The following is a 27,866-nucleotide window of genomic DNA, read 5'->3' as shown; positions in this document are numbered from 1 at the left end:
GGGGCATCCCCCCCCCTTCCGCGGTACCGAACCCCGAGTGGGAGTCTCGCAGCCCCCCGGCGGGGGGGGGGATCACCCGCGGTGAGGGGGGGGGTGTCCCGCAGCCCCGTCCGCACCTTCGAAGTCGGAGAGGATCCCGTCCAGGTGCTCCTTAACGGAGAGCCGGGCCATGCCGGGGCTGGGGGGGCCGGCGGCTGCCGCCCACCCGGGGCACCCGCATGGGGAGCGGGGGGGGGGCAGCGCCGGGGGGAGCGGAGCGGAGCCGCGGCTCAGCCCGCCGAGCCCCGGGACGGGACGGGACGGCGCCGGCTGCCCTCGGCGGGGAGGGGAAGGAGGAGGGGAGCGGGGCGGGGGGGGGAGGGGGGAGGGGAAGGGAAGGAGGGAGGGGAGGGGGGAGGTGCTGCCCGCGCCCCCGCCCCGGCCGGACCCCCCCCCCCCCTCCTCCGCGAGGTCCCCGGGCCCGGCCCCCGGAGCTGCGCCGGCCCCGGGGCCCCGGGATGCTGCAGCCCCTCGGCTCTGCGCCGGCCGGGGACCCCCCCCGGGACTGGGAGTGGATGGGGTGCCCCCCCCCGCCCCAGCTCCCGAGCAGCCCTGCACAGGCTGGCAGCGGTGGCCGGGGCTGGGGACCCCCCCCGCCCGGCTCCCACAGGCGCAGGGCAAGTGGGGGGGGGGGGGGCTCGCCTGCTTACCCCCCCCCCGCCCCCTTCCCCCGCGGCGTTCCCCCCTTCCAGGGGTGCACCCGGATTCTGCCTTTGCCCTGCTCACTCTGGGTGCTGCCTGTGCCCACCCCCCCCTTTCCCCCTCCCACCCCTCCCCACCCCGTGGCTGGTTGGGGGGGTCTTGGCCAGGCTGGGGGCCAGGCTGGGGGGCCCTGGCCAGGTTGGGGGGGGGTCCCAGGAAGGCTGGGGGGTCCCGGTCAGGCTGGGGTGTGTGTGTCTTGGCCAGGCTGGGGGGGGATCTTGGTCAGGCTGGGGGTCCCGGGCACTCTTGGGGGGGGGGGGGGGGGGCGGAAGCAGACTCGTGGGTCCCAGGCAGGTTCGAGCGGGTCCTGACCAGGCTGGGGGGGTCCCAGTCAATCTGGGAGGTCGCAGGGAGGCTGTGGGGGGGCGCCTGGCCAGGCTGGGGGGTCCCGGTCAGGCTGAGGGAGGGGTGTCTTGGCCAGGCTGGGGGGGATCTTGGCCAGGCTGGGGGTCCTGGTCAGGCTGGAGGGGTCCCAGGAAAGCTGGGGGGTCCCGGTCAGGCTGGTGGGCGGTTCTTGGCCAGGCTGGGGGGGATCTTGGTCAGGCTGGGGGTCCCGGGCACTCTTGGTGGGGGGGGGAAGGGGGGTGAGAACCAGACTCGTGGGTCCCAGACAGGTTCGAGCGGTCCTGACCAGGCTGTGGGGGTCCCAGTCAGGATGGGAGGTCGCAGGGAGGCTGGGGGGGGGGGGGCGCCTGGCCAGGCTGGGGGGTCCCGGTCAGGCTGGGGGGTCCCGGTCAGGCTGGGGGTCCCGGTCAGGCTGTGCACCACAGGCTTTGCTCCTCCAGGGATTTCCAGCTTGGAGCAAGAGGTGCAGGGTGCAGGCAGGGCTGCCTGTCCCTGCCTCCTGGCTGGGGGTGTGGGGCGTTTGCCGGGGTGGTGTTGTCCCCTGGTGTGGCTGTGTCACCCCCCCTGCCAGGGGCTGTGTCCCACGGTGGGCTCCCAGAGCATCCCTGGAGATCAGCTGCAGGATCCTGCATCCCGGGGTGGTCCCTCCTGCAGCGAGTCCCACAGGGGGAGGGTCTGCACTGGGGCTGCCCCCCTTAGTCCTGTGGGATGCTCAGGGTGGGGGGGCCATCGTCCATCCCCCTCCCACCCCGGCTTGCCAAGGGTTAACCCTGTCCCAGCCCCATCCCGGGACCGGCAGCAGATGTGGAAGGGGAAGGAGCTGGATGGAAATCCTTTCTCCAAACAGGGGTCCCGCGGCGCCGGTGCTGCTCCTCACCACCCTCCGGCCCCCACTCAACACCCGGAGCACATTCCTGTGCTGGGCCCGGGCTGGGGGCACAGCCATCCGCCCCCCTACCCACCCCCCCCCGCGTGGCATCCTGGCCAGGGGATGCAGGATGTGACCATGGTGGCCCTCAGGTTCTGAAGGTGCCCGCTGGCTCCCTGGGGAAGGGGCTGGATGGGCTCCCACCGGCCTCCCTGTGGCTTCTGGGGGCAGGAGACCACTGCAGGGGTCATGCCAGGGTCCAGGCAGCTCCGGTTTCCCGGTGGCTTTGTCCTTTCATGGCTTGTGCCAGTGCAGTGACAAGGCCACCCAGCCGGGTGGCAGCGGCTGGAGGGGGACAGGGAACCGGGCTGAGCACCCCATTCCCAGCGCCAGCCACCGTGTTCCTGCCACCAGGAGCAGAAGGATCTGGAGGCCACCGGGACCACTCGTGGGGCGGCTGGAACCCCCCCAGCACCGCATCCAGGGTCCTCCTGCTGCTCGGTACCTGCTGGTTCCTCCCTGTTGCGCATCCGGAGCATCCCACCATCACAGAGGGAGAAGCTGGAGCTCCTCAGCCAGCGTTCCAGAAACAGCTGGGCTTCCCTGAGGAGTTCTGGAGCCACGAAAGCTCCATAGATCTCTAATTCTATTGGAAATATATTAATTTAAATGCATTAATTGGTTTTCTTTTTAATACATAATAGTGCTGAGCCCACCCAGCCGGGTGGCAGCGGCTGGAGGGGGACAGGGAGCCAGGCTGAGCACCCCATTCCCAGCGCCAGGCACCGTGTTCCTGCCACCAGGAGCAGAAGGATCCGGAGGCCACCGGGACCACTCGTGGGGCGGCTGGAACCCCCCCAGCACCGCACCCAGGGTCCTACCAGTGCTCGGTACCTGCTGGTTCCTCCCTGTTGCGCATCCGGAGCATCCCACCGTCACGGAGGGAGAAGCTGGAGCTCCTCAGCCAGCGTTCCAGAAACAGCTGGGCTTCCCCGAGGAGTTCTGGAGCCACGAAAGCTCCATAGATCTCTAATTCTACTGGAAATATATTAATTTAAATGCATTAATTGGTTTTCTTTTTAATACATAATAGTGCTGAGCCCACCCAGCCGGGTGGCAGCGGCTGGAGGGGGACAGGGAGCCGGGCTGAGCACCCCATTCCCAGCGCCAGCCACCGTGTTCCTGCCACCAGGAGCAGAAGGATCTGGAGGCCACCGGGACCACTCGTGGGGCGGCTGGAACCCCCCCCAGCACCGCACCCAGGGTCCTACCAGTGCTCGGTACCTGCTGGTTCCTCCCTGTTGCGCATCCGGAGCATCCCACCATCACGGAGGGAGAAGCTGGAGCTCCTCAGCCAGCGTTCCAGAAACAGCTGGGCTTCCACGAGGAGTTCTGGAGCCGCGAAAGCTCCATAAATCTCTAACCCTATTGGAAATATATTTATTTAAATGCATTTCATTGTTTTTTTGTTTGTTTTTGTTTTTTGTTTTTTTGGTTTTTTTTAAATAAATAAGGACCCAGAGCTGCCTGCAGCTGCTCGGACGATGCCAAGCCCCCGCCGTGCTGTTGGAAGAGCGGCTGGGAGCAGCTCCGGAGCTTTTCTTGAAGGATCCTCAGAGCTTTAGGGCTTTTCTGGAGCAGCTTCGAAGAGGCTGGAGAGGTTTCAAGCCATCGAGAGCCCTTTCCCTTGGATTCGCCCAGGAGTTTGAAGGGGGCCACAAGCCTTTTTTTTTTTTTTTATTTTTTTTTTGATGAGTTTTAGGGCGGTTTTGGAGCTGTTTGGGGGTTGCTTACATCTCGCCGGTGTCGACGGGAGGGGGTCCAGGGGGGTTTTTCCAACTGTTTGGAGACCATTCGAAAGGCGTGGAGGAGTTTCCAGGGGCCTTTCGGAGGGTGTCGGAGCACTTGAGGCATTTTTCGCCCGCGCAGGGAGGGCTGAGAGTGCTTCAGAGCCCCCACGAGATCCGGGGTTTGTTTTTTTTTTTTATTTATGATCCATTTTGAGCTATTTCAAGGAGTTTTCAGAAGAGTTTGGAGGACTTCTAAGAGCTACTTCGAGCCCCTCCAAGCAGTTTTTAGCATCTCGGTGGCTTTTTTAGGGCTGGTTCGAGGAGCCTGAGAGCTATTTGAGCAATTCGAGTGCTTCGGCGCTGCCCGAAGGTCCATCCTTCCAGAGCTCCCAGGGGATTGGGGGCAGTTTTGCAGCCCCTCGAAGGGACACAGCATCCCACCACCACCACCCCCCGGAGCACTTTATTTATACCCCATTTCTAGAGCAGCTGGAAGTTGAGATTTTCGGAGGAATTTTTAAAAGGCTTTTTTAGAGGCGTTAGAGAAACCTTGGTGCACTCTAGAGGGGTGTTGAGCAGTTGGGAGCCCTACAGAGACATTTTGGAGCAGCCCGGGGATGTTTTGGAGTGGCTCGGTGCTGCTCAGAGCACTTCGGAGGAGCAGCTGGAAAGAATTTGGAAGCGTTTTCGAGGGCTCAGAGCGTCTCAGAGGCGTTTCCCAGCACCCAGAGGCGCTCAGAGCCCTCTGCAGCAGCTCCAGGGCTGCTCGGAGAAGTTCAGAGCGAGAGCCTGGAGTCGTCCGGAGGCACCGCGGGAGCATCAGAGGGTATTCTGCACATTAGAGCCCTTTGGCGAGGGGGGGGGGGGGAGTGTTATATGGGCTGGGAGGAGGCGAAGAGAAGCTTAGAGGGGTGTGGAGCAGCTTAGTGGCGTTTTTTGGGGCATTTTAAGGGATTTTCAGAGTTTAGCTGAGCGCTGGGAGGGGTTCGGCGCGGTATAGAAGAGGGAAAACCTCCACCTCCTCACCTGGAGCGGCCCCAAGAGAGTCCCTGCCGGCGCCGAGCCACAGCCTGGCCCCAGCTCAGCCTCCTCCAAACCCTCCAGAGAAGGGGGACACCCTGGGAGTTGGGGGGGGGGGGACACACAAGGCCAGCCCCAAAGGTCCCTCACCCCACCTGGACCCCAAAGGGTGACTCCCTCCCTCCCAGTTCCCACCATCACGGCTCAGCCAGGGGGGAGGTTTTGGCTCCCTTTGACCTCAGTCCCTCTGGAACCAGCCGGGTTCAGCCACCCCCATCCTCACCCCCCCCCCCCCCCGAAAAACGGGGGCAGGAGCATTTCCAGCCCCATCCTGCCCCACGGGGGAGCTGGCCCCCGGATACTCGGGATGCTCCAAGCCACCCTTGCGGAAAGAAGGTCTCGGGGCAGGAATAGTAACAGCGTTTAATCCGACGAGAATCGATACATCATTTCAGACAATACTGGTTTTGCCTCTTTTTTTTTTGGGGGGGGGGGGGGGAGAGGGAGGGGAACTTCCTTCACAGACCGGTGGGGAAAGAGGAACATTTTGGGGAAGTACAGGTTGGGGTGGGGGGATTTTTTTTGTGGTTTTTTTTTTTTTTGTATTTTTTTTTTTTCTCCATAGGGACTTTAAAGCATGGTGAATGTGCAAGTCAGTGCTTTGTTTGCTTAAAACTTTTTCCCGGTGCTTATTTACAGTTACAGTACCTCTTTGTGAGCGACAGGAAAAAAGACGATTGTTTGAACTGGGGATCCGGGATCCCAAGTCGAGAAAGGCAGATCTCCGATATTTATATATTTATACATATATATATATATATATATATGCTTTTGTGTATACACAGATACATTTCTCTCTTCTTTAAAGTATTAAAAAAATGATCAACCTTCATTCTATAAAAATACCTACTCTACAAGATAGAAAAATTTTCCCTCTCCAAGTTTACACTGATTTACACCCAAAAGCTTCTCTGGAAATGTACATTACGTGGCTTCTTCCCGCGGACTCGGGGCAGGGAGGGGGGGAAAATGCCGGGGAGGGATAGGTCGTTCCGCCCCCCCCCCCCCCCTCGCCCAAGGTTTTTTGGGGTTCGCCCCCACCCCGCTGCACCTCGCCCAAGGCCACGGGGGGGGGTGTCTGAGCACCCAGAGGCGACGTGGTGGGAGAGGGAGGGTGACGGTGACGGTGACGGAGGCGGGGGGCTCAACCGGCTCCGGGTCTTGGCTGATCTCCCCAAGGGCCACCAGCGCAGGGGACCCGGGAGCCACCGGGGACCCCCCCCAGCAGGGACTAAGGCTGCGGTAGCCGCCACCTCTCCCCGCAGGGACACAGGGCGAGCTGGCTGCTCTGCCACCGTGGGAAGAGAGAGAGAGAGAGAGAGAGACGTGCCGCCCGCGCGGAAGCCTTCTGGGGAGGAGGGGGGATGCAGCGGCCAAGGGATCGCCGCGGCTTCTCTTTTCCAGGCCACCCCGGCACTTCTCAAACCTGCCAAGCAGGAAAAAAAGAAACGGCTTTTTTTGGGGCCTTGACGTACTTAAAGGAAGCCGGATCCCTGGGAGGCCGCCGGCTGCCTCCTCCCGGGAGCCGGAGAGGAGCGGGTCGGTCAAAGCGGCTGCTCCCCGGGGTCACGCTTATGCCATCGGCGGCTTGGGCCAGCGAGCCAAAAGCTGTCTGATGTAAACATGGCTTTTGTTTCCCAGGGAGCTGCTGTCGGAGTTTCTGGTCTCCTCTCTCCCCCAGGGGCAGGGAGATTTGAGCCCGGGCTGATGCCAAGGGGACTGGAGAAACGAGAGCAGCGGCTCCGTCCCCGGACCCAGTGCAGGGAAAGGCACAGGGAGCGGGCTCTCCCTCCAGGACCGCAGCTATCACCAGCAGAGCCCTGCTCCGGGTGGCAACGGCACAGTCCCCAAGCCAGGGACCTTGGGAGGCAAGGTGACGAGCTCACCCCTCTCCTCTGGGGCTCCCAGACCTCACCCTGACCACCCTCGGCCACTGCTTGCCCCTTTGCCGGGCCCAGGCGACAGGGAGAGGTGGGCAGGACCAGCCTCCAGTGCAAGTTGAAGAGTCGCAGCCTTTCCCCGGTCCCCGCAGGCTGGACAGACAGACAGACAGACAGACAGCACCCGTGTGGCCGCAGCTGGGGACCGAGGGGACCTCTCCTCCCAGAGCCAGCCTGGCTCCATGGATGGCCGCAGACGAGCCCGGGAGCGAGAAGAAGAAGGGCAGCGGAGCCGGGAACGCCACGGCGTGCCGACGGTAGTGAGCCACAGAGCAAAAAAAAAAAAAGAAAATAAATAAGGAGGCAGGTGACAAAGTGCGCTTAACGCCCTGTCCCCAAAAATACCAGCCGCTCCCCTGCCTCTTCCTGCCACCGGCGAGAGAGCGAGGAGCCAGCGCGCTCCGCACGCAACCCCGGGCAGGGCAAGGATGAACTGCGCCAGCTGAATGAGGACATTTGCATTAAGTTAATTAAGAAAAAAAAAAAAACAAACCCCAAAAAAACCCCCAAAACAACAACAAAAAACAAATCCACAAACCACCTCTATGAGTCCGGGACACGTTGTTTCCCTCTTTCCCAGATCTGCCCCAGTGAGTGAGTGTGTCGGGGACACTTTGGCAAAGCAGATACTTGGGCTGGACGGGGAAAACGTCGGCTCCGTCGCTTCCGTCTCCGTCCCGTTATCCCGCAGTTCGGAGCAACCCTCTCCCCGCGCACCGGAGGGTCTGAGCCCGCTTGTCAGGACAGTCCCCAGCTTCACGCGTAGCGGGGCCGATGCAGGTCCTTCCTCCAGCCGTCCGTTGCCTGCGTTTCTTCTCCAGGTTCCCTTTCGCCCCTCAAAACCAGAAGGGGCTTCAAAATAATAGAGTCAGACACCAAAGCCTTGCTGCTGGTTTGCTTTTTTCCCTGGTCCGCTGGCTGATCCGCCCGCCGATCCGAGGCGATGCTTTCCTTGTGCCTTCATCAAAGAGCAAAGACGTTTCCAGTCCCCTCTTTATCCTCTCAGAGCACCAAATCCACACCCGTGGACGAGCGCGCAGCCGGCGGCTCTCGGCTTGCCCTTATTTCACTTCCAGGATGGAGGGATTGGTCTCCATGATGGCCACGATGATCCTGTCGATGTAGTCCTGCAGGCGGAAGTTGATCTCCTCTTGCTTCTGAATGGCTTCCATGAGCTGCGAGGGAGGGAGAAAGGCGGGGAGAGGTCACCGTTTGCCGCTGCTCAGGGACAACATCACAGAACGGTCGGGGTTGGAAGGGACGTCTGGAGATCATCCAGTTCAACCCCCTGCCAGAGCAGGTCCACCCAGAGCAGGTCACACAGGAACGTGTCCAGGCGGGTTTTGAATGTCTCCGGAGACGGAGACTCCACCACCTCTCCGGGCAGCCTCTTCCAGGGCTCTGCCACCCTCACAGCAAAGAAGTTCCTCCTCGTGTTTAGATGGAACTTCCTGTGTTCCAGTTTGTGCCCGTTCCCTCTTGTCCTGTCACTGGGCACCACTGAATAAAGACTGGCCCCATCCTCCTGACACCCACCCTTTGGGTATTTATAGACATCGATCAGATTCCCACTTCAGTCTTCTCCAGACTAAAAAGACCCAAGTCCCTCAGCCTCTCCTCAGCAGAGAGATGTTCTAGTCTCCTCATCATCTTCATAGCCCTCTGCTGTACCCTCTCCAGCAGTTCCCTGTCCTTCTTGAACTGGGGGGCCCAGAACTGGACCCAGTGCTCCAGATGGGGCCTCCCCAGGGCAGAGCAGAGGGGCAGGATGACCTCCCTCCACCTGTTGGCCACGCTCTTCTTGATGCCCCCCAGGATGCCATTGGCCTTCACGGCCACCAGGGCCCATTGCTGGCTCATGGGCATCCTGTTGTCCAACAGGACTCCCAGGTCTTTTTCCTCAGAGCTGCTCTCCAGCAGGTCAGCCCCAACCTGTCCTGGTGCAGGGGGTTATTCCTCCCCAGGTGCAGCACCCTACACTTGCCCTTGTTTTTCGTGGCTCTGTGCACCCACGGAGGTTTCCCCCCTTCTTCACTCTGGCATGGGCTGGGAACAGCCCATGGACAAGTGTTTCCTGGCATCACTGCCAGGGATCAGATGACCAGCTGCTGGAGGAATAAGTACTGGGATCTCTGGGGCTCCCCTCAGCCTTCCTCCCTCCTCGGGCAGGCTCTGGCTGAAGATAAGGAGATGCCCTCAGCTGCCGGCCCTGCTCACTCCTTTCCTTCCTCAATTTCTCAGCCAGATGGGAGAAAGCAGGGAGCATCGCATCTCCCTTTGATCCCCAAAACACGTGTCTTTTCCCATTACACTCCTCAGGGGCTGAAATTCTGACACCAGGATGTGGGGTACAGCCGTGGGGAGCAGGAAGAACACGTGCCAGAGAAGCCAAGATCTTTAAGATCTGTTTTAAGACAACTACAAAGAGACCCACCCGGCGCTCGCTGGCCTGTCCCGGGAAGGGGAAGGCAGTCACAGGGCAGGCACAGCGGAGCTGCCAGTATCAGCAAACTGGGAGGCAGCGGCTTCCCCTGCTCCCAGGAAGGAAGGGCTGGCAGGCAGGATAAGTTCCTGCAAGTTCTTCAAATAGTTGTGTGGCTATTTCTTCGCTCAGGACAGCTTTCAAGGGAATTTTGGGAGCGAGCTGTAGCACAGACAGGGCCACATCAGCTTCTCCCAGGCCCTTGGGTGGCTGAGAGGAGAGGAAATGCCCCCCCAACCTCAGGAAGATGGGTTTTGAGGCAAGCACATACCTCATCTCTGGAGACCGAGCTGATCTCCGCTGCCAGAGATTCAGAGAAGGAGGCTGAGAAGAGGTTCTTGGCTCCCTGGATGCTCAAGTTAATGATCTGTCCGTTCAGCTCGTCGTTCTGTTCCTTCAGGTTCCTGTTGTCCTGTTCACAAGACAAACCAGAGGATGCTGAAGCTCCTGGTGCCCTCAGAACAGACCCAGCCGGGGAGGGCAAGGGCTTTCGACCCAACCAGCAGCTCCCTCACCGGAGCCAGGTCTCCTGGCTCCGTCTCAGTAGAGCCTGGAGAACCTCTGAAACATGGGATAGATGGAATACGCCGAGGAGATCCAGGGGATACAACAGAGGAACTCTTGAGAGTACGTGCCATCCTCCAAAGGAAGGAGCCAACCTCTCCTGGCCCAGGACAGGAGAGCAAGAAAGCAGGAGGCTGCTGGATCCAGGGTCAGGTCCTTAGGAGGGAGCCCCCAGGCCCCCGCTGGCCACCCCTCGGTGTCAGGGAATCGGCACCCCCTTTTTGCAACCCGAGCAGCCAAGACTCCCTCCCTGCCCAGCCCCAGGTACCTGCTTGAGCTGCTTGATCTCTTGCTCCAGCTCGGTCTCCCGTGTCCTGCTGTTGTACTCCTGGAGCCCCATGCTGCTGCTCCTGCCTCTCCGCTGCTCCGCTTCCAGTTTGAAGAGCTGCAAGTGCTCCAGCTGCTTCCTGAGGTCCTCAATGAGCTGCAAGGACAAGGGAAGGGGGACAACTGAGTGTGACAGATGGGCTGTCACCCAGCTGGGGGCAACTCCATGGATTGCAGGATTAACAGACCCTTTCTTGGGGGTGCACATGGCTTCCCCTTCCTCCCCCCCAACGTCCAACAAGCAGAGAGGGGGAGCTATTTAAATCCATGAGAGCAGCCCTGGAAGGACTTTGATGGAGCACCAAAGATGCTGACTCTGGGTCTGCAGGAGCAGACCAACCCCCCAGCAATGAGGGGACCTCCTCAGGCAGGTCCCTCCTGCCACAACACTGTGAATCCCCGCCTCACCCGAGTGCTCTCAGCATCATCAAAATGACAATAATTTCCACTTCGAGGCCCAAAGCTCCTTTTCTCCCCCAACAGCAAGCCCTGCTCGAGCCTCCAGCCGGAATTACCAACGCCAGACACCTGGAAGGGGCTGGGGGGGGAAGAGTTTCTGCCCCCCAAGCACACAGGAGGTGGCAGCTTTCACAGCCCTCTCCTCCCGCCTGCTGGCTCCACGCGTCATTGTCACCGTGCTTCTGCCACCGCTCCTTCAATGCAGAAGAGAAAGGGGCCCCGTGGGGAGGGGCCGGGGGGGCACAGCCCCACTGGGTCTGCAGCCGCAGACACGCTCGGCTGAATTTTAACGCAGGCAAAAGCACTAGGTGTTATAGAGCTAAATCTCTGCCCAGGCAGGACTAAATGCTCCAGTTATATCTATTTTTGGAGAAGCTGCCGAGGCCAGCCTCCCCCCGTAGCCCTAATCTGGGGGACTAGCAGGACAGGGAGGGCAGCAAGGGCTCTACTTACCTCCTGCGTCGACTCCTTCTCCTTCTGAAACTGGTGCCTCTCCTGACTCAGCTTGTCCCCCATCTTCCTCTTTTTCTCCTGCTCCTCCGTCAGCTGCACGGTGAGGTCCTCGATCTCATCCAGCAGCTTCTGCTTCTCCTGTAACGACACGAAAGGCGAGAGTCGTCATCCGGCGGCTGCCAGGGCTCTTCCCCGCCGGCTCAAGGACACGGCGCACGCTGGGCACGGCGGGGAAGGTTCTTCTCGCTGACGCAGGAGGATGCTCTGCCTGCTGGGATCGCGTTTGCCGTCTCAGGGCTTTGGAGCTTCAAGCTTTGGCAGCAGCAAGAGCCGCGCACCAAAATAGCCCCGCTAAAGAGAGAGGGAATAAGAGACGACTCAAGAATAAAAGCACACGGGCAAATATCGGCGCTTGGGCAGGTTTTGTTTTTAGGAAGAACTTCTTTGCTGTGAGGGTGGTGAGAGCCTGGCCCAGGTTGCCCAGAGAAGCTGTGGCTGCCCCATCCCTGGAGGGGTTCAAGGCCGGGTTGGAGGGGGCTTGGAGCAACTTGGTCCGGTGGGAGGTGTCCCTGCCCAGGGCAGGGGGTGGCACTGGGTGGGCTTTAAGGTCCCTGCCAACTCAAACCACTCTGTGATTCTGTGATGATTCTGGGCAGTGCGGTGCCGGCATGGGACACGGCTGGGGCAGGACTGGGGCCAGCACAGAGGCTACTGGCCAAGGAGAGACATGAAACCATAAGGGTCCTACGGTCTGAATTCCAGAAAAGCCAGGAATCCAAGATCTTACACCACTCTGGGGATGCTCATTCTGTTTCAAAGAATTTAATCAAGGATTGGCACAAGAAGGAATACGACCAGTTCAAGCCAGGATGTAAACCATACAAGCCCAGTTCTCCCACTCTGTCCCTTCCTATACTCAAAGCCCTGGTTCAACATTTGAGACGGAGGGTGAAGCTTGTCACTGGGTGGTGACACAGCCCTGACAAGGACACTTCCTTGTTCAGCAGCATCCTGCTGCCTGCGACCAGTTCAATTCCTGCCCAAGCTCACAGTTTCCAGCCTGGCTCTCCCCGTGAAGAAGGGTTTGGCTTCCAGAAAGACAAAAATTACCACCAAGCAAAGCCTGTGCTGGATGGTCCGTGCCACGAAGAGGCGAGGAGCAGCTCCAGCTGTTGGGTGTGGGGTGCCCTGGTCCATGGAGCACAGCTCCAAAAGCTCCAGAAGCACTGCACCAGTAAAAAAAAATAAATGCAATGCTGACCGTGAAATCCTGATTTCAGACAATCTCCAGGACGGGAGGTCACGAGCAGGGCTTCTCTCCTCGGCAGGGAAGGGCAGCGATTGCACCTCTCGCTCCTCGTTAATCCCATTAACCGTGGAGAAAAGCAGCACTGCTCCACAGAGAGACTGAGGATCCAAACCAATCTCCCGGGGCTGAAACACACCCAGGCAGAAAGTTTATCCTCAGATCCACAGTGGTTTTCCCACCCCCAGCCTCAATGCACCGAGTTTACAAGGTCTTGGCAGATGAGGACCACGTCATGGTGGCCACGTCAAGTAGAGATGGAGCTGCAGCTGAAAGACTGCAAGTGGATCATAGAATCATAGAATGGTTTGGATTGGAAGGGACCTTAAAGATCATCATGTTCCAACCCCCCTGCCATGGGCAGGGACATCTCCACTAGAGCAGGTTGCTCAAAGCCCCATCCAGCCTGGCCTTGAACACCTCCAGGGATGGGGCATCCACAACTTCCCTGGGCAACCTGTTCCAGTGCCTCACCACCCTCACAGAATTTCCTCAAAGAATTTCCTCCTAATATCTAATCTAAATCTCCCCTCTTCCAATTTAAAACCATTATCCCTTGTCCTGTCACTACATTTCCTGACAAAGAGTCCCTCTCCGGCTCTCCTGTAGGCTCCCTTCAGATAGTGGAAGGCTGCTATAAAAATGGCATAAAAATGCTCCGTGTCGGGTACACGATGCTAATCGTGCACCTGTATCATGCCGTTCACTCAGAAAGCCTCATCCTTAGCCCTAGAGGAGCATCTCCTGCAGCAAAAGTGGCTGGTGCAACATCTCCATGGTGGCTCCTTATCCCAGGCAATGAGCTGTTGCTGCTGGGTGAGGCCGTGTGCTGCCGTCAAACGGCACATGCATATTTTATTTGCCTTCTCTGCTCCACGGGATGAAACACTTGAGGGCCTTCAGCTGGACAGAGAGGTTTGATTTCACTTAAATTTTAATCCCACATCTGCCACAAGCTTGAAGAGAAAGAAAACGCAGCCTCTGTACCAGATGTTACGCCTGTAACCCACATTTTTTCCAAAAAATGAAGATCTTGTCCGGCCCACGGAGACTGCGGCACCCTGGGAAGCTTCTCACCCCGGCCCTGAGTGGCCTCAGATCCTGAGCAGGGAGAGGGAGGAGAGGATCTGGGAGATAACGGAGCGCTTTGAAGACTCAACACGTAAATCCCAGCAAGGATGAACCCGGCCGGGCAGGACGCAGGGATGAAGCATGCCTGCTCCTCTTCCTCCCTTACAGAGGACTGTCCCGCTGCCACAGATATGGGGACAAGCTTCCACAAGAGGGCACGAGTCCCTCCTAACCAGGCAGGACAGGGCTGCCACCGCTGCGCCCCCGTGGCTCTGCTTCCACAGGCTGCACCAGCACCGAGACATTTACTGAGGGGTTTGTTAATCCCAGTTTCCAAGCCAAACACCGGGAATCTGCACGGATAACGGTACAGGATAGCTCTGGTCTGGGGCGAGCTCTGCAGGGATTGAAAGGCAGAAGAAGCCGATTTGTTTGTTACATTAAACAAATCTCACGTAAGCCCTTCGCGTAAATGCGAATTTCAGCTCCAGCCAAGGGAGAACCCAGAAACGCCCCGAGCACACACGGCCCTCACCTCCTCCAGCCTCTCAATGTTGGCTTTTAAACAAGGGACGCAGGATCTCAGCTCGCTGTTCTCGTCATCCAGCTGCTGCAGCCTGCAACGGCAGAGAGACGCGTGAGAAACTCACCCCAACACCCCAAGCGAGGAGACTTGGTTAAAAAGAAGATCGCTATTAAACCAGGACCCGCTGAAGGCAAGCCAGCAGTGATTTATTTTTTCAAAGCAAAACCTAAAGCTTCCACTAGTTCTACTCCCAGGGGGAAAAAAAAGGGGCATCCATACGAATTCTGGCGAGTCCACCCTCCAGTGTCATCCCTCCTCAGCCAGTCCAAGGCTACTCCTTAGGCCAAGGGCTTCATCAGTCCATGGACAAGCCTCAGCTCTAGGCACCAAAAAGCAGAGACATCGCCCGGGCAGAGGCAGAGGGTTCAGAGAGGGTCTCAGCTTTGCATTCCCCAGGTAAAGTGACATCCATTTGTCGTTGTAACTGTCCTGCTACAAGCCTGGTAAAATCCCCCACTGCTTTCATCTGTCATTTGCTGCAAGGGCTGAACGAGAGGAAAATACATTCTGGAGAAGCAGCAAGAAATATCCCATCAAAAAACCCCTGTCAAATAAATGAAACTTCTCCCACTCCACTTTCTCCTCTGGAAGCGCCACGTCCGGGACACTGCCTGTCCGACGGCTCTTCCTTCCCAGACATTTGCCTGTTCCCATGAAGGTGGAAAACATCTGAGCATGAAACGTACTTCCACGGGTCATTCATGGGAACAAACCACCTCTTCAGTCACAAACTGAGCTAAATTTAAACTGCATCGGGGAAATTCAAATAGTCTGAGAGCGGGTACATGGAGGGGCTTGATTTAGGAACAAAGGTAGGAGAAGTAGCCAAAACTCAGGGTTTATAATGACTTTAGTTAAGCAAGTTAAACTCACTGTCTACCACACTTTGTGTCCCCAAAGGCTGCGGTTGCAAAGCAACACGACTTCCAGCGGGTACATGTGGGTCCAGGAGCCCCCACCCAGCCCTGCCCCAGCCCCAGCCCCACCTGGCCTGCAGGTTCTCAATCTCAATGCTCTTCTCCCTCTCCATTTTGCTCAGCAGCTCCCTCTGCTTCTTGATTTCCTCCAGGAGCGTTTGGTCGGCCCTCAACTCCTGCTCCTTCAGCTGTTCCTCGAGAGCGTTGGCTCTGCGGAAAGGGAGAGAGAGAGAGAGAGGATTAACCCGCTCCTCATGGCTCGCCCCTGGCGCGCTGCCGTCCCCAGGGAGGGATCAAACCCTCTTCCCAGCCTTTCTCCCACCCAACAGAATAATTGGGAGAAGGAAATTATGAAACAGGGCAAGCTGTTTGCTTCCATCGCCGTCTTAAGTGGCAGGACTACAAAGGCTTCACCTCGTCCCAGCAGATGCAGTGGGAAGTCACCACGGCCCGTGGAATCCCGAAGGACACTACTGCCGACCAACACGGCCCTCAAATGAAATAACCCAGCCGGTACACGCTGGTATCGCCTTCGGCGAGTTTATTTTAAGTCTCCAGGCTGCATCAAACCCCTTTTTAAGAGGGAGGCCAGCAAGGGGGCGAGGTGAGGAAGCACAGTAAATAATTTAAGAAGCCACAGCCCGTGGGTCACGGTCACAGCATCACCCAGAACGAGCTACTCAATGGGAACCTCATCCCAACCCTCCTCCTTTTCACTCTCCCATTTTTCCGACTTAAAAGATGGGATTCTGCAGGTCAGTTTTCTCCACGTGCCGGCATAACAGCAATTCCCACGTGGTCCCGAGACTGACAGTGGCCGCGTTTGGCCCTCTGGAACGGGCAGAGGTAGCCCAAGCCCCCGCGCTCAGTCAACACCCCCCCCCCAGCCCCGAGCCCAGGAGCGGTGGGAGAGCTGAGGTTCGTTAGGAGGCGGGGGATCACACAACTGTGGAAGGCTTTTCACCAGATTTACCCATTCTTCAACCGGCAACGAGTACACTCGGGGCTTTACTTGATTAAAAGCCGACTGACACTTCTGGGCCAAGCCGCTAAAGTGAAAACATTTCCCCCCCCCCCCCCCCCAGCTGCAAAGTTTATCGGGGCTTAGAGGAGCCTTTGTTGGTTCCCTGACACGATTGTTACTTAACGGACTTACAGCCCTATAGATAAACTCCTGCTGGGTTTATCTGCCGAGGGTAAATACGCTGCTGGAAGAGAGAAACCTGCCAGATTAGTAAAGAAGGCAATTAAATCAAATGGGATCCGAAGGGCTGCACCCCAGCCAGGATCCGAAAACAGCAGGACGTGGGGAGGGCAGAGATGGGTAGCAGGGACCCTGCTGTGCCTCCCACCCAGGTTTAATGGGTGAAATAAGGACCAGAAAGAGTCCATAGAGGGTGAGTGTGTTCTCCTCCTTGAATGGGAAGCTTTCCAAGGTGCATGAGACCTCCCTGTGGTCCTCTGAACCAACCCCTGGAGCTCCAGAGCTCCACAGAGACCTTTCAGGGTGGACATCCAGAGGATGGGCAATGCATAAAAAAACCCCAAGATATTAAAAAAAAAAGACCTAAAAAGCACTATTATAGTGTGCAGAATATTGCAAAGGAGAGAGATGCCAGCAGGTGGGCCATCTGTCCCACCTGAGCTGCAAACAGTTTCCTGAGCCGCTGGGAATTTGCCAGAGAGCCAGAAAATCCCATGTGCAGGATGCTGTGATCCCACACACAGCCCTCGTGCAGAGAAGGCAGCCTGGACCCCGGCTGGATTTAACCACGGCCAGGGAGGGATCGGATCGTCGAGGGCAGAGCTGGGAAGCTTTCCTGCTATTTTCTGTCTGTGTTTCTCCTCTCCCGCTGCCTCCTTTCCCGTAGGGAGTAAGGAAAGGCACCACGGGCGATGCCAAGTGTATTTTTGGCCCCGGCACAAGCCGGGCTCCCTTACCTGTGCACGAGCTGCAGGTTTTCCTGCTTGAGGCGGCTGTGCTGCTCGCCGTTAGCAGCCGTGTCCTTCTCCAGCTCCGTCACCCGCTTCTCCAGAAAGACCACCTGCGTGAGGGGAGAAGGGAGGATCAGCCGCTTGTGCTCAAACCCACTGGCAAAGGGGCACCAAGTGACGGAGCAACTGGGCACTGGGGCTCGCTCCTGGGCCACCTACTTAAAAATGGATGGCTGCCACGGGAATCAGGTAGCCGTGCCTTGATTTAAAGCAGCCTGGGTACCCATACGGGGTCAAACACTTCACTTTCTTCATACCCTTCATGATAAAATGCTACGTGGAAGTCTAGCGGGATCCCAGCTGGGCCAGCAGAGCTCTGCCGTCTCCCAGTACAGCCCTGAGGCTGGGCACAACCTCAAACCAGGACTGAAAGACCCTGGGTTCACAGCTACACGTAAATTAAGTCACATAGGAGGAAACAATTCTAGCTGGTGGGGTAGGATCAGAGATGAGAATTTGCTCCTGCACCAATATGGGGCTTATTTCAGCTGTATTTGCATATTTATAGAATCATAGAATCACAGAATGGTTTGGGTTGGAAGGGACCTTAGAGACCATCCAGTGCCACCCCCTGCCCTGGGCAGGGACACCTCCCACCACACCAGGTTGCTCCAAGCCCCCTCCAACCCGGCCTTGAACCCCTCCAGGGATGGGGCAGCCACAGCTTCTCTGGGCAACCTGGGCCAGGCTCTCACCACCCTCACACCAAAGAAGTTCTTCCCCACATCTCATCTCCATCTCCCCTCTTTCAGTGTCAAACCCTTCCCCCTCCTCCTAGGGCTCCCCTCCCTGATCCAGAGTCCCTCCCCAGCTTTCCTGGTTTCATTCATTTTCCCTAAATAGTGCACAACTTCGAAGAGCAAAGGGGGCTGTGAGCACCCCTCTACTTCCCCCCCAAGCAGGAGTGTGGGTGTGTGGGGAACCTCAGCAGGACAGAGTTCGTGGTCCCAAAAATCCCATTTACACCCGAACAGAACAATCACGAACAAGAGGCGATTAGGAGCCTGACTGCAAAACCCGAACCCTCACTCCGGGGAGAAGGGCAAGCGACATACGGGTGTATTAAAAAAGAAACACGCAGAGACACTCGATGATCTGAAAGGTCCCTTCCAACCCAGACAATTCTGTGACTCTATGACACAAGGCCCTTCCCAGAAGTGCAAACACAGTTTCCCAAGCCAGATGCCTTCAGGAACACGAGGGTTTTATTCAGCTTGGAAAACACGAACTTGAATATAAGAAGTTCCACCTAAACATGAGGAGGAACTTCTTTCCTGTGAGGGCGGCAGAGCCCTGGAAGAGGCTGCCCAGAGAGGTGGTGGAGTCTCTTGTCTCTGGAGACATTCAAACCCCACCTGGACACGTTCCTGTGGGACCTGCTCTGGGTGGACCTGCTCTGGCAGGGGGTTGGACTAGATGATCTCCAGAGGTCCCTTCCAACCCCGACCATTCTGTGATTCTGGTTTTTTTTTTTAATTTTTAAAGGTCTTCTATGCGTTATAATTATACCCGAGTGCAGCCACACACCTACGGGTTTCTCTTTCACGTGCTGCTCCGTGCAGCTCTTTGTGACTGCAGAATTAAAAAGCCATTTTCAAGGAGTTTCAGGACTACACGAGCCACAGCTCGCCTTTCCAGCCACATTTTTATCTTTCCTGCTTTCCCTTGGCTATTTTTACCTCGGGGTTGTGTGTGTGTGTGTGTTAAACAAAAGCTTTCTTGTACTCCTCTCATCTCTTATCTTGCCCTACGATCCTCCTCTCCTGACACCCCAGTAAAGCCCAACAGGACCAGCACAAAATCAGCTCCGTACCCTGATGGCACGAGCAGAGGCAGCAAGAGCGTGCCAAGGGAAGGAAGTCCTCGTCTCGCATCAGGCCATTTTGCTCATTTTGGAAAAGCAGAAATTGAGAACGGCTCATCACATGAAGCAGAAGTGAAAACACAGGCTTGCGAAGAGCTGCCCCCTCCTCCCGGGGAGCTGGAGGCTGGAGGGAAGCCACCCTCGCTGCAGGCAGGGCAGGACACCTCCATCCCTGGGAGAAGGCACCAGTGCCACCTCCTGACTCAACACAGGACCTCTGCAATTCGACTCGGAGAGTTCTTCATTCTCCATCCCCTCACTTGGAGGGTTTCCCATGTCCCACCGGCACGGATCTACCTGGTGGCAGCGAGAGAAGTTCCAGCCCAACTCCCGCCCGGGAATCTCAGAGCATCGAGAGCCACTATGAGCTCCAGAATAACGTAGACGGCACTGCTCTTACCTTGTCCGTGATGTCCTCTTCTGTACACTCCAGCGTGTCCCGGTAAGAGTCCTCCATCACCCCCACGGATAGCGCGCTGGTCTGATGCAACTGTCTATAACAGAGAGAAACCACCCCAACCCACAGCAACACCAGCATTAGAGCGAACATCGCAGGACACGGCAACTGCAGATGACAACCACTACCGCAGGACACGGTCCCTCCTCTCCCCTCCTCAGCTCCTTTTCCAAGGGGATTTAATAGCTCTGCTCCTTCCCGGGCTGCAGAATCTACAGCAAAGGATGGAGTGGGCCAGGTCCCTGGCAGAGCAGCGGTCCTTCAACCACCAAGTTCTCCCAGAAGCCGAGCGCCTCGGTGTGCCCAGATAACTGGGCTAGCGGGTGGCTGCTTACCAGCCGGACCCTGCGAGGGAGGCAAGGACGTGGACACACGTCGCTGGGACTTCATACTATGATCGTTTGTTCTTGCTCTTTGGAATGGGAAGAGATAAGAGCTGGCTCTTTTCACTTTCTTTCCTTCAGAACCTACCCCGGCCACGTGTCACCCAGCACAGGACAGAGTTCTCTGCTCTGGCTGCTGATAAGGTTAATAAGAAGTGGGGGGCAACGCGTGTAAAGGGAGGGAGGGGAGAAAAAAAAAACCCTGAACTTGTGAAACACCCCAGCCCACCTCCCCGCACCGTCCGCGACAGCCGAGAGCGAGCTAATCATTAGCGAGGCCTCATGACACTGGCGCCCACAGCCATCTAAAGGACACCCCCCCCCTTGGAGGGGCTGGTGTGCGCTCCTGGTATCGCTGCAGATCAGCTCCATCGCCTCGTGGCACCAGAAACCACTGTTGCAGTTGAGAACATCTTGTATTCCAGCTCTGGGAACCCTAGGCAGATGCCACCTGGAGAAAACCACTCTGCTCTCCCACGGCGAGCAGCTCGATCTGCCTTTGAAGCGCTGCTTCGAGCAGGAGGTGAACGAGAAAACCCCAGAGGTCTCTTTGAACCTCAGTTCTTCCCTAGGAATTTGTAATGTGGGTTCTCAAATTCACCCCGCTACACAATACGCTCATGCGAATATTCACGAAGCGTAACTGGCATTTACCGAGGAGACCGGGGCTGAGAACCAGCCTTATTTTGCATCCTCGTCCCGAGTATATATTTAGATTCTAAAATCTCAGGCACAGTTGTCATTTAAATCATGCCAAGCACAACAGGGCCTAAGCAGCTGAGATTTCTTGGCACGAGCAGAACCCGGATAACAAAAATCAGGCAAGAGCCCTTACCAAAATAAAATCAATTTCCTAAAAGCAAACGCTTTGGTATTATTCGGTAATTACGGTATCTGCAACAAAGGGCTGATCTTAAGGATCTGGCTCTACTCTGGCAGCAAAACCCTGTTATCTCCTTGTTATCACAAACCAAATTCCACTGCTTTTGATTTAATCAACGTTTACCTGAGCCCACAAGTCCCAGTCTCAGAAAAGCATCTCGCAAATGCAAAGGGCCAGAAGGGCTCAACCCTCCCCGAGACAGGGCACCTCCATTCCCAAAAGTTTAACTCAAATCCCAAAAGTTTAACTCAATCCAGAGACGGGACGCCAATTAGAGCTCCGACAGGAAACCTGGGGACAGGCTGCTCCCTTCAACCTTCTTTCCTGCCAGTGTTTTTAACAAAGATCTAGAAAGTAAGATGACCGGAATTAGGAAATGTAATATCGAGGACCTGCTTCCTTGCCAGGAGGGGAAATCGTGCCAGGGGAGACTTGCTGACCACGGGGAAAATGGAGAAGGAAAAGGTGGGAGAGCCCGGCTGGGAGGGAGAGGCAGAAGCTGCTGGGGGCAGCCCACGTACACACCGGGGTACGAGCCCGAGCATCACCCAGATGGAGCTGCCCATTGCTCTGCAGCACCCCTGTCCCGCTGGGAAACGGGCAAGGAGAAAGCCGAGGACCACAGAGGGCAATCTCCTTCCCAAGGACAGCTAAGGTCAGCCTCAGTAAAAGCAGGATGAGATGGGAACGCGCAGGATGAAGCTGGGAAAAGAAAGGTGAGCACCATCGAGAGGGGATGGACCCTCTGCCCCAGCGATTCAGAGCAAAATCCAGCTTTTCCCGTGCAGGGAAGGGATAAAAATGCCCGCAAGGAAAGGGCGACCGGCATCGGCATGGTGTGAGAGGGTCCCGAGGAGAGAAGCTGCAGAGTGTTTAAACCCAGGGTGGGATTTCCTAAAACTCCCCAAAGCCCCGGGGATGGCTGCTCCTGCAGAGTCAAGCGCTGAGGATTACACCGAGCAACGGGAAACAGAGAGTTGTTTAAGGTGGCTGGTTTTTTTTTTGGGGTGCTGGAGAAACCCCTCTGAGCGGGTGTACAGACCTCTAGAGACCCACGGCGGTGACACCGGGGAAGAGAGAGCCACGTCCAGAGGGGACATGCCCTTCCAGAGACTCCTTCCCCACTCCACGTGCCCCTTGCCAGGGCACCGGCAGCACGGAGCCGGGGGAAAGCACCCCTACTTCTGCCCTGGAAAAAAACCAGGTTGACACCAGCCTCCAGCTGCGTGCACGAGTGAAAAGACCCTGATTTTAGAAAAGCAGCTATTGCAAACGATATCGGAATGAAACCCGCTTTTCCCCAGCGCTGTGTAACACGTCCAGAAGTGTGAAACCGCAAACTTAATTTTGACAGCTTTCCCTCCCCGGGCCCGGCAGACAGCGCAGGAACCCCTCTCAGCAAGCAGAAACACGAGGGTGAGCTTACCTTGCCACCTTCTTGCTTGAGAGTCTTTTATTGGGACTGCAAAGGGAAGGAAAAAAACAGGAAAGGGTTAGGAAAGCTGACAGCGGAGAGCGAGGGAAACAGGAAAGCGCAAGCGCTCGGGGGCACATCCTTCGCCGTGGCAGGGGAGCGACGCCGCATGCACCACCCCGGCCACCCCCGGGGAAGGGCAGGCGAGGAAACGTATTTAACAACGCGGAGATAACGAACCGAACGGCGTAACGCGGCAGAAAACCTCACCGCCTCCAGCAAGGGTGTCCTCGCACCGGCTGATCCCTGTCCTGAAAGCTGATCCCTAAGGAAAGTGCTAATTATAGCGGGGAGCTTGGTGGGGTTCAGCAGGGAGCCTGGTGGGGTTCAGCAGGGAGCTTGGTGGGGTTCAGCAGGGAGCTTGGTGGGGTTCAGCCCGGCTCCCGCATCCCGCAACACCTTTCTGCCACCCCCCCAGAGCTCCCTGCCTGAGGGCTGGGGGACAGGGACCACCTCCATCCTGCTGGTCTGCACTTCTGCCAGAGATTATCCGCGCTATTCGGCTCTGGATGACCAGAGAATTGCTGCCAACTTGTAGCTCAGATCTTTTAGGAGCCGTGGGTGACGTCCCTTTCTGGATTTGAAGCACGGGCGCTGCTGTAACGCTGGGGAGGGGGACGAGCTTCTCCTTCGCACCGATAAATGATGGAAATCATGCACCCCGGCTCCGTATTTACCCGGGCCGGCTGCCACCATACCACAGCGGTCAGGGTTTAGCTGAGGCTCAGCTTGACCCGGGGTACGAGGAGCCAAGCTCCGCGTCACCTTGTCCCTCGGACCGGGGCTGCAGGTTGTCCCCAGAGAGAGAAAAAAAAAAAAAAAAAAGCCTTTTTTTTCCTGAAATAGCTACTTGCTAAGATGCTCCTTCCAGCCCCGGGGCCGCGATGGAAGTGGCTGCGCGCGAGCCGAGCAAGGGGGGGCTCGGATCTCGTCTTCCACCCAAACACAACCTGTTGTCAAACAGAGGGCACTGGGAAACACCACGGAGACCAAATCACCGCACGATGACAGCGAACACAGCTCTAGCCCCAGCGGAGAAGCAGCAATTGCATCCCCTGGTGCTTAGCTCAGTGTAAAAAATAAAAAAATACAAATAATAAAACAAAAAATCATAATCCGGGAGCTCGTTCCTGCCCAGAGCTGCAACAATGATATTAGTTCTTAGAAGGAGGAATTAAAAATAGCTCAGGAAAATTTTCTTTTTAAAAAAAAAAGCCAACCCAATGATGGAGCAGGGGCTGCGTCGGGGTCACCGACCCTCCTGTCAATAGCGCATCCTCAAACTCCAGATCTCCAAGGAGCGCGGGAGCCGCTGCTGGCCGGGCTTCAAGGACGCTCGGCACCCGCCCGAGGTCAGGTCCCGCTGTTTGCCAGCGCTTGTACGGAGTCACGTCTGTCCCCGGCAACCCCAGAGAGAAACAATATTTTCTTTTTTTTCTTTTTTTTTTTTTTTGTTTCTCTGCGAAACAGCTTCTCGGAAAGCAGTGCCGGGGCTGCGGGGAGGGGACGAGACGCACCACCGCCGCTTCAAGGGCACTAAAACAAAACCTGCTTTTACAAAACTGGTTCATCGCAAGCTCCTGGTAGATTTTTTATTTTTTTTTTTCCCCCGGAGTAGCGTCCTGATGCCGGGACCAGGCTCCCCACCTTCTTCCAAATGTAAAACGCTGCGTAAACACCCACGGCCTTAAAGAGCGAGGGTGTTACAGGGCGGTGTGGGCTTCACCCCATCCTCCGGAGCGGGTGTCTTCAGGCTTTGCCTCCCATGCATGCTGCTCTGCCCAGACTCTGGTCCAGTTTCTGCTCCTCTCTCCTCCTGCAGTCTAGGACTTGTCCCCTGGTGTTGCTGGGGATGCTGGGGGGCAACCAGCAGGTCCTGCCTGCTGCAGGAGACACCTCGTATGTCCTCACGACAGAAAGGGTGGGCGATGTCCCCTCCGTCGGGTCAGTGAGCCACGGATGCTTGGAACACATTTCCAGCATGGGAAAACCTGAACGCAGCTGGAGGAACCGTATCTACCTGTCCTGAGCCCAAAGGGCACGTGTCAAATCAAAGCCTACGGAATTCCTACCACAACACCTCCGGGATGGGGAAGCCTCCTCTGGAAACCCATCCATCACAGGCGGCTCCAAAGTGTTAGCTCAGTTTTGCAGGTAAATTTGGTGGAGGAAGCCTCAAATGGACTGGGGCTGCTGGTGCATCCAGGGAAGTCCAGTGTTCTCCTTAATAACCGCATAACCTGAGACTCATCGCTGACCCTCAAAGCCTCCAACAGCAAAGGCAACTATTTACCCGAGAAAGAGAAAGGGGGAGAAGTACTTTTTCCATTAAAAAAAAAAAAAATTAAGGCCAAGCCCCTATTTGTTTCCCAGTTTTTTTCCCGGGGCTATATAGCCCAGGAGAGCTCCCGCGTCACACTGTCCCTGTAGAGGACAGACAGAGACCGAGAGCGTGACCAAAAACTGGGCTTGAAAATGCACACCAGATGCGAGACGCACGATTATCATTAATGCCCCCGTCCTTCCACTCAGCAGAACGCAGACAGCTCTGAAAAAATAAATGAACAAATAGAAACCCTTCCCCACTTGTCAAAGCAGCAAGTCCAGCTGCTGGTTGGTAGATCTCAAATGCTACATTCCAAAGCTCACGATGCTCCTACGCAAAGGCCCCGGCGTCTATCAGGTCTACCCGGCTAGTGGCACGCAGGCGGCTAGCGATGGCACGCAGGCGGCTAGCGAAGCTGGGTGAAACAAGATTTTACTGCTGCAAAGCGAGAGCATCTACAGGAGAGGTCCCAAGCCCCAGAGAGCGCAAGCTGATGGCTCCAGGTCACCGCTACAGCGGGAGGACGGACCGTAGCTACCCTTCCAGGTGGAACCAACAATTCCTCCACGCTGGGGATTACCGGCCAGAAGACCTGGCAGTCTATTCCTTGGTGACAGAAATACTGTACACGATCAGCTTCAAGTCCCGATGCAAGGACCGGATTACTCGGAGCGTGGAGAAGCACCCAGCGCTCAGCAGGACATGCAAAGAGGCCACCCGGAGCAGAAGGGAAGACTCTCGTTGTCCGCCAGCCCCCGTGGCTCAGACTAAAGGAAACCTCTGCTCACCCCTCCATGACGTTATTAGAACCTTTACCACCTGGAGAAGTTCACTTTGGTGAAATTCATCCCCTTTTGCAACCGGGACAAAGGAAAACCTGCGCAAGACAAGGAGAGCCTTCCCTTCCAGAACATCACTCCACACACAAGCCCAATTACCTATTCATTTCAAGATCATTCAGGCGAGCGGAAAGATCCTCGAGGCGGTTGATTTGTTTGTGGCACTGGCTACAGTAAAACTCAAAAGCTTCATCTGCGATAATGCTGTGCAGTTTCGCAGCGAGCGGATTGGTGCTAGAGAGATCACAAGGGTCATTTCAACAGGACAGAACAGAACAGAACAGGGCTGATTTTCACCCGTGGCTTCCACAAGCTGAGCGTACGGTGGGGCGGGGGCGTGAGATACAAGCCTGGCCATTGAAACCATCAGGGTGGAATGGGTCATCTCCCCCCGCCCCGATTTTAGAAGCCAAATCGCAGTCATTCTGGAGTCGCTATAAATTACCCGAACTTCCACCACCCCTCCTCCTTTGAGCTTGGCCATGTTTCCAAACCCCATGCTCTTGTGGAGGACCCCCCAACAAGAGCCCAGGGAAAGCGAGGGGCACGCTTCCCACAAACCCACACGACTATAAAGTTTATTTTCCGACATGATTTTCCAAGCAAACTGTTTCGGGAGGCTCTGGCAGTGGTCCTGGTTGGCCTCGGTAATCGCAGACCGTAATGGCTGGACCGGGTGCCGGGAGCGAGACCCAAATCCTTTGGTTGGTCGTGCCATTTTCCAACGGGATGCTCTGATTTTAATCGAGCATCTGTACCGCTGCGGACCCACCGTTGGTAACGCGGAGAGTCGGATTTTCAGCGCAGAGAGCTCCCCTTTTAAGCTAAACTCAAAAAGGCGGTTGCGATTCAACTGCCGTCTCCTACGAAGGGAAGGACAGCGAAGCCGCCGTGTTGCCTTAATGGAGAAAACATCATTTGGCACGGGGACACGGGGGTCTCCAGGACTTTAACAGCCTGGGGAGCTAACGGATCCCACCAGCGGTTCATTTCCAGCTGCTGACGTGGGAATCAAGCTGCCGAGGGACTCTTCGACGCCGGGCAAACCATTTCCCCCACCTGACGTGACTCAGGACAGAGCTTGGTCAAGGGATTCTGAACGGCAAAGGGTTGGTGTTAATTTGGGGCCAAATATACGTCACAGATCCTTTCCTGCAGGAAAAGGTGCTTCTGGAAGCCACGGATTTGAATCAAAGAAAAGGTTAATAGTGAAAAAACAAAGCAGTTCAATAAGAAAGACAGGTAAAGGTGTGAGCAAACACAAGCAAGCTTAAAACCAAAAGGCATCTGAAAGGGCTATAGTCAGCCCCGTGATACAGGTCCACACTGGCAAGTCCTGGCCCGGGAGGTGCTGAGGGCACGGGACACCCCAGGACTGAGGGTCCCCTGGCTCCAGCTCCTCTGTATAACCTCTCATTGATGTGGTTTTGGTGGCAGTGGGGTGTCAACAGCCCAGCCACCTCCAGGGTCAGGCCTCTGAGTTTGTGCCATCCGTACAGTATTTCCGAGCCCCTCTAGAAGAGGCAACTGGAAAACAGTAAACATCAAATTGTTCATTTTTTTCCCATTCCTGGAAAAAAAAAATAAAATTGAAAAACATTCCCCCTACCCTCTAGGGCAGATTTAGACCCAGGATAACCATCATCCACCAGCAGTCAGTTGAGTTGCTCAAGCTTTGCACAGGGGAAGAAGTGACAGAAGCTTTTGTGGCACCTGGAAGAATCGATGTGCCCATTTCTGGTCTCCGTACCCACATGTGGCTGCAGGTGAGCCCCCTTCAGCGCGTCCTCCTCATCTCTGCCACCTCCCCGGGCAAGGTGTGAACCCAAATCTAACCAGTATTAATAAAAATGGGAAGAGAAACGTAGAGGAGAACCTACTCTTTGGGTGGGTGCAGATATTCTTGGCCTCTGGTTGGGTTGGTTGGTTGCCCGTTGAGTGGGCGAGAGCTCAACCGCACTGCGCCGTGGGGCACCCCCACCTATCCCCGGTGGCAAGTGGCCAGGCTCTGTGCCATGTGCAGCCTTCCTGCCTCCTCCCTCCGTCACTGGGAGAATGTTCGCCTTCCGCAACAAGTTGCCCATGAGCCAGCAATGTGCCCTTGTGGCCAAGAAGGCCAATGACATCCTGGGGTGCATCAAGAAGAGCGTGGCCATCAGGTAGAGGGAAGTCATCCTCCCCCTCTGCTCTGCCCTGGGGAGGCCCCATCTGGAGCACTGGGTCCAGTTCTGGGCCCCCCAGTTCAAGAAGGACAGAGAACTGTTGGAGAGGGTACAGCAAAGGGCTACGAAGATGATGAGGGACTGGAGCATTTCTCTGATGAGGAAAGGCTGAGAGCCCTGGGGCTGTTCAGCTGGAGAAGAGCAGACTGAGAGGGGATCTCATCGATGATCGAGATGCTAGTTAGCAATAGCTAAAGGGCAGGTGGCAAGAGGATGGGGCCAGTCTTTTTTCAGTAGTGCCCAGTGACAGGACAAGGGGCAATGGGCACAAACTGGAACATGGGAAATTCCATCTGAACATGAGAAAAAAAACTTCTTTCCTGTGAGGGTGGCAGAGCCCTGGAAGGGGCTGCCCAGAGAGGTGGTGGAGTCTCCATCTCTGGAGACATTCCAAACCCACCTGGACACGTTCCTGTGCAACCTGCTCTGGGTGACCCTGCTCTGGCAGGGGGTTGGACTGGATGATCTCCAGAGGTCCTTTCCAACCTCTACAA

General features: G+C 56.6%; 1 protein-coding gene across 3 annotated transcripts in view; it reads right to left on the bottom strand.

Annotated features, from left to right (window-relative positions):
- Positions 1 to 7,208: 7,208 nt before the first annotated feature.
- The window catches only part of RAB11FIP3 (RAB11 family interacting protein 3), an 82,875-nt gene continuing 62,217 nt past the window's right edge, over positions 7,209 to 27,866 (bottom strand). For 2 of the 3 annotated variants that reach the window (XM_074158826.1, XM_074158827.1), the window contains 10 exons: positions 25,250 to 25,384; positions 21,938 to 21,973; positions 19,189 to 19,282; positions 16,871 to 16,974; positions 14,999 to 15,139; positions 13,962 to 14,043; positions 11,050 to 11,187; positions 10,079 to 10,234; positions 9,518 to 9,658; positions 7,209 to 7,939 (listed from right to left, as the gene is read on the bottom strand). In XM_074158826.1, coding sequence (XP_074014927.1) covers positions 7,826 to 7,939; positions 9,518 to 9,658; positions 10,079 to 10,234; positions 11,050 to 11,187; positions 13,962 to 14,043; positions 14,999 to 15,139; positions 16,871 to 16,974; positions 19,189 to 19,282; positions 21,938 to 21,973; positions 25,250 to 25,384 — 1,141 coding nt within the window. In that variant the 3' untranslated portion in view covers positions 7,209 to 7,825. The remainder of the gene's footprint in view (positions 7,940 to 9,517; positions 9,659 to 10,078; positions 10,235 to 11,049; positions 11,188 to 13,961; positions 14,044 to 14,998; positions 15,140 to 16,870; positions 16,975 to 19,188; positions 19,283 to 21,937; positions 21,974 to 25,249; positions 25,385 to 27,866) is intronic. The other variant, XM_074158828.1, reaches the window with a different exon arrangement.

Source organism: Numenius arquata, chromosome 14 (assembly GCF_964106895.1).
Source record: "Numenius arquata chromosome 14, bNumArq3.hap1.1, whole genome shotgun sequence".
NCBI lineage: Eukaryota > Metazoa > Chordata > Aves > Charadriiformes > Scolopacidae > Numenius > Numenius arquata.
This window is presented reverse-complemented; position numbering and strand designations above follow the sequence as displayed.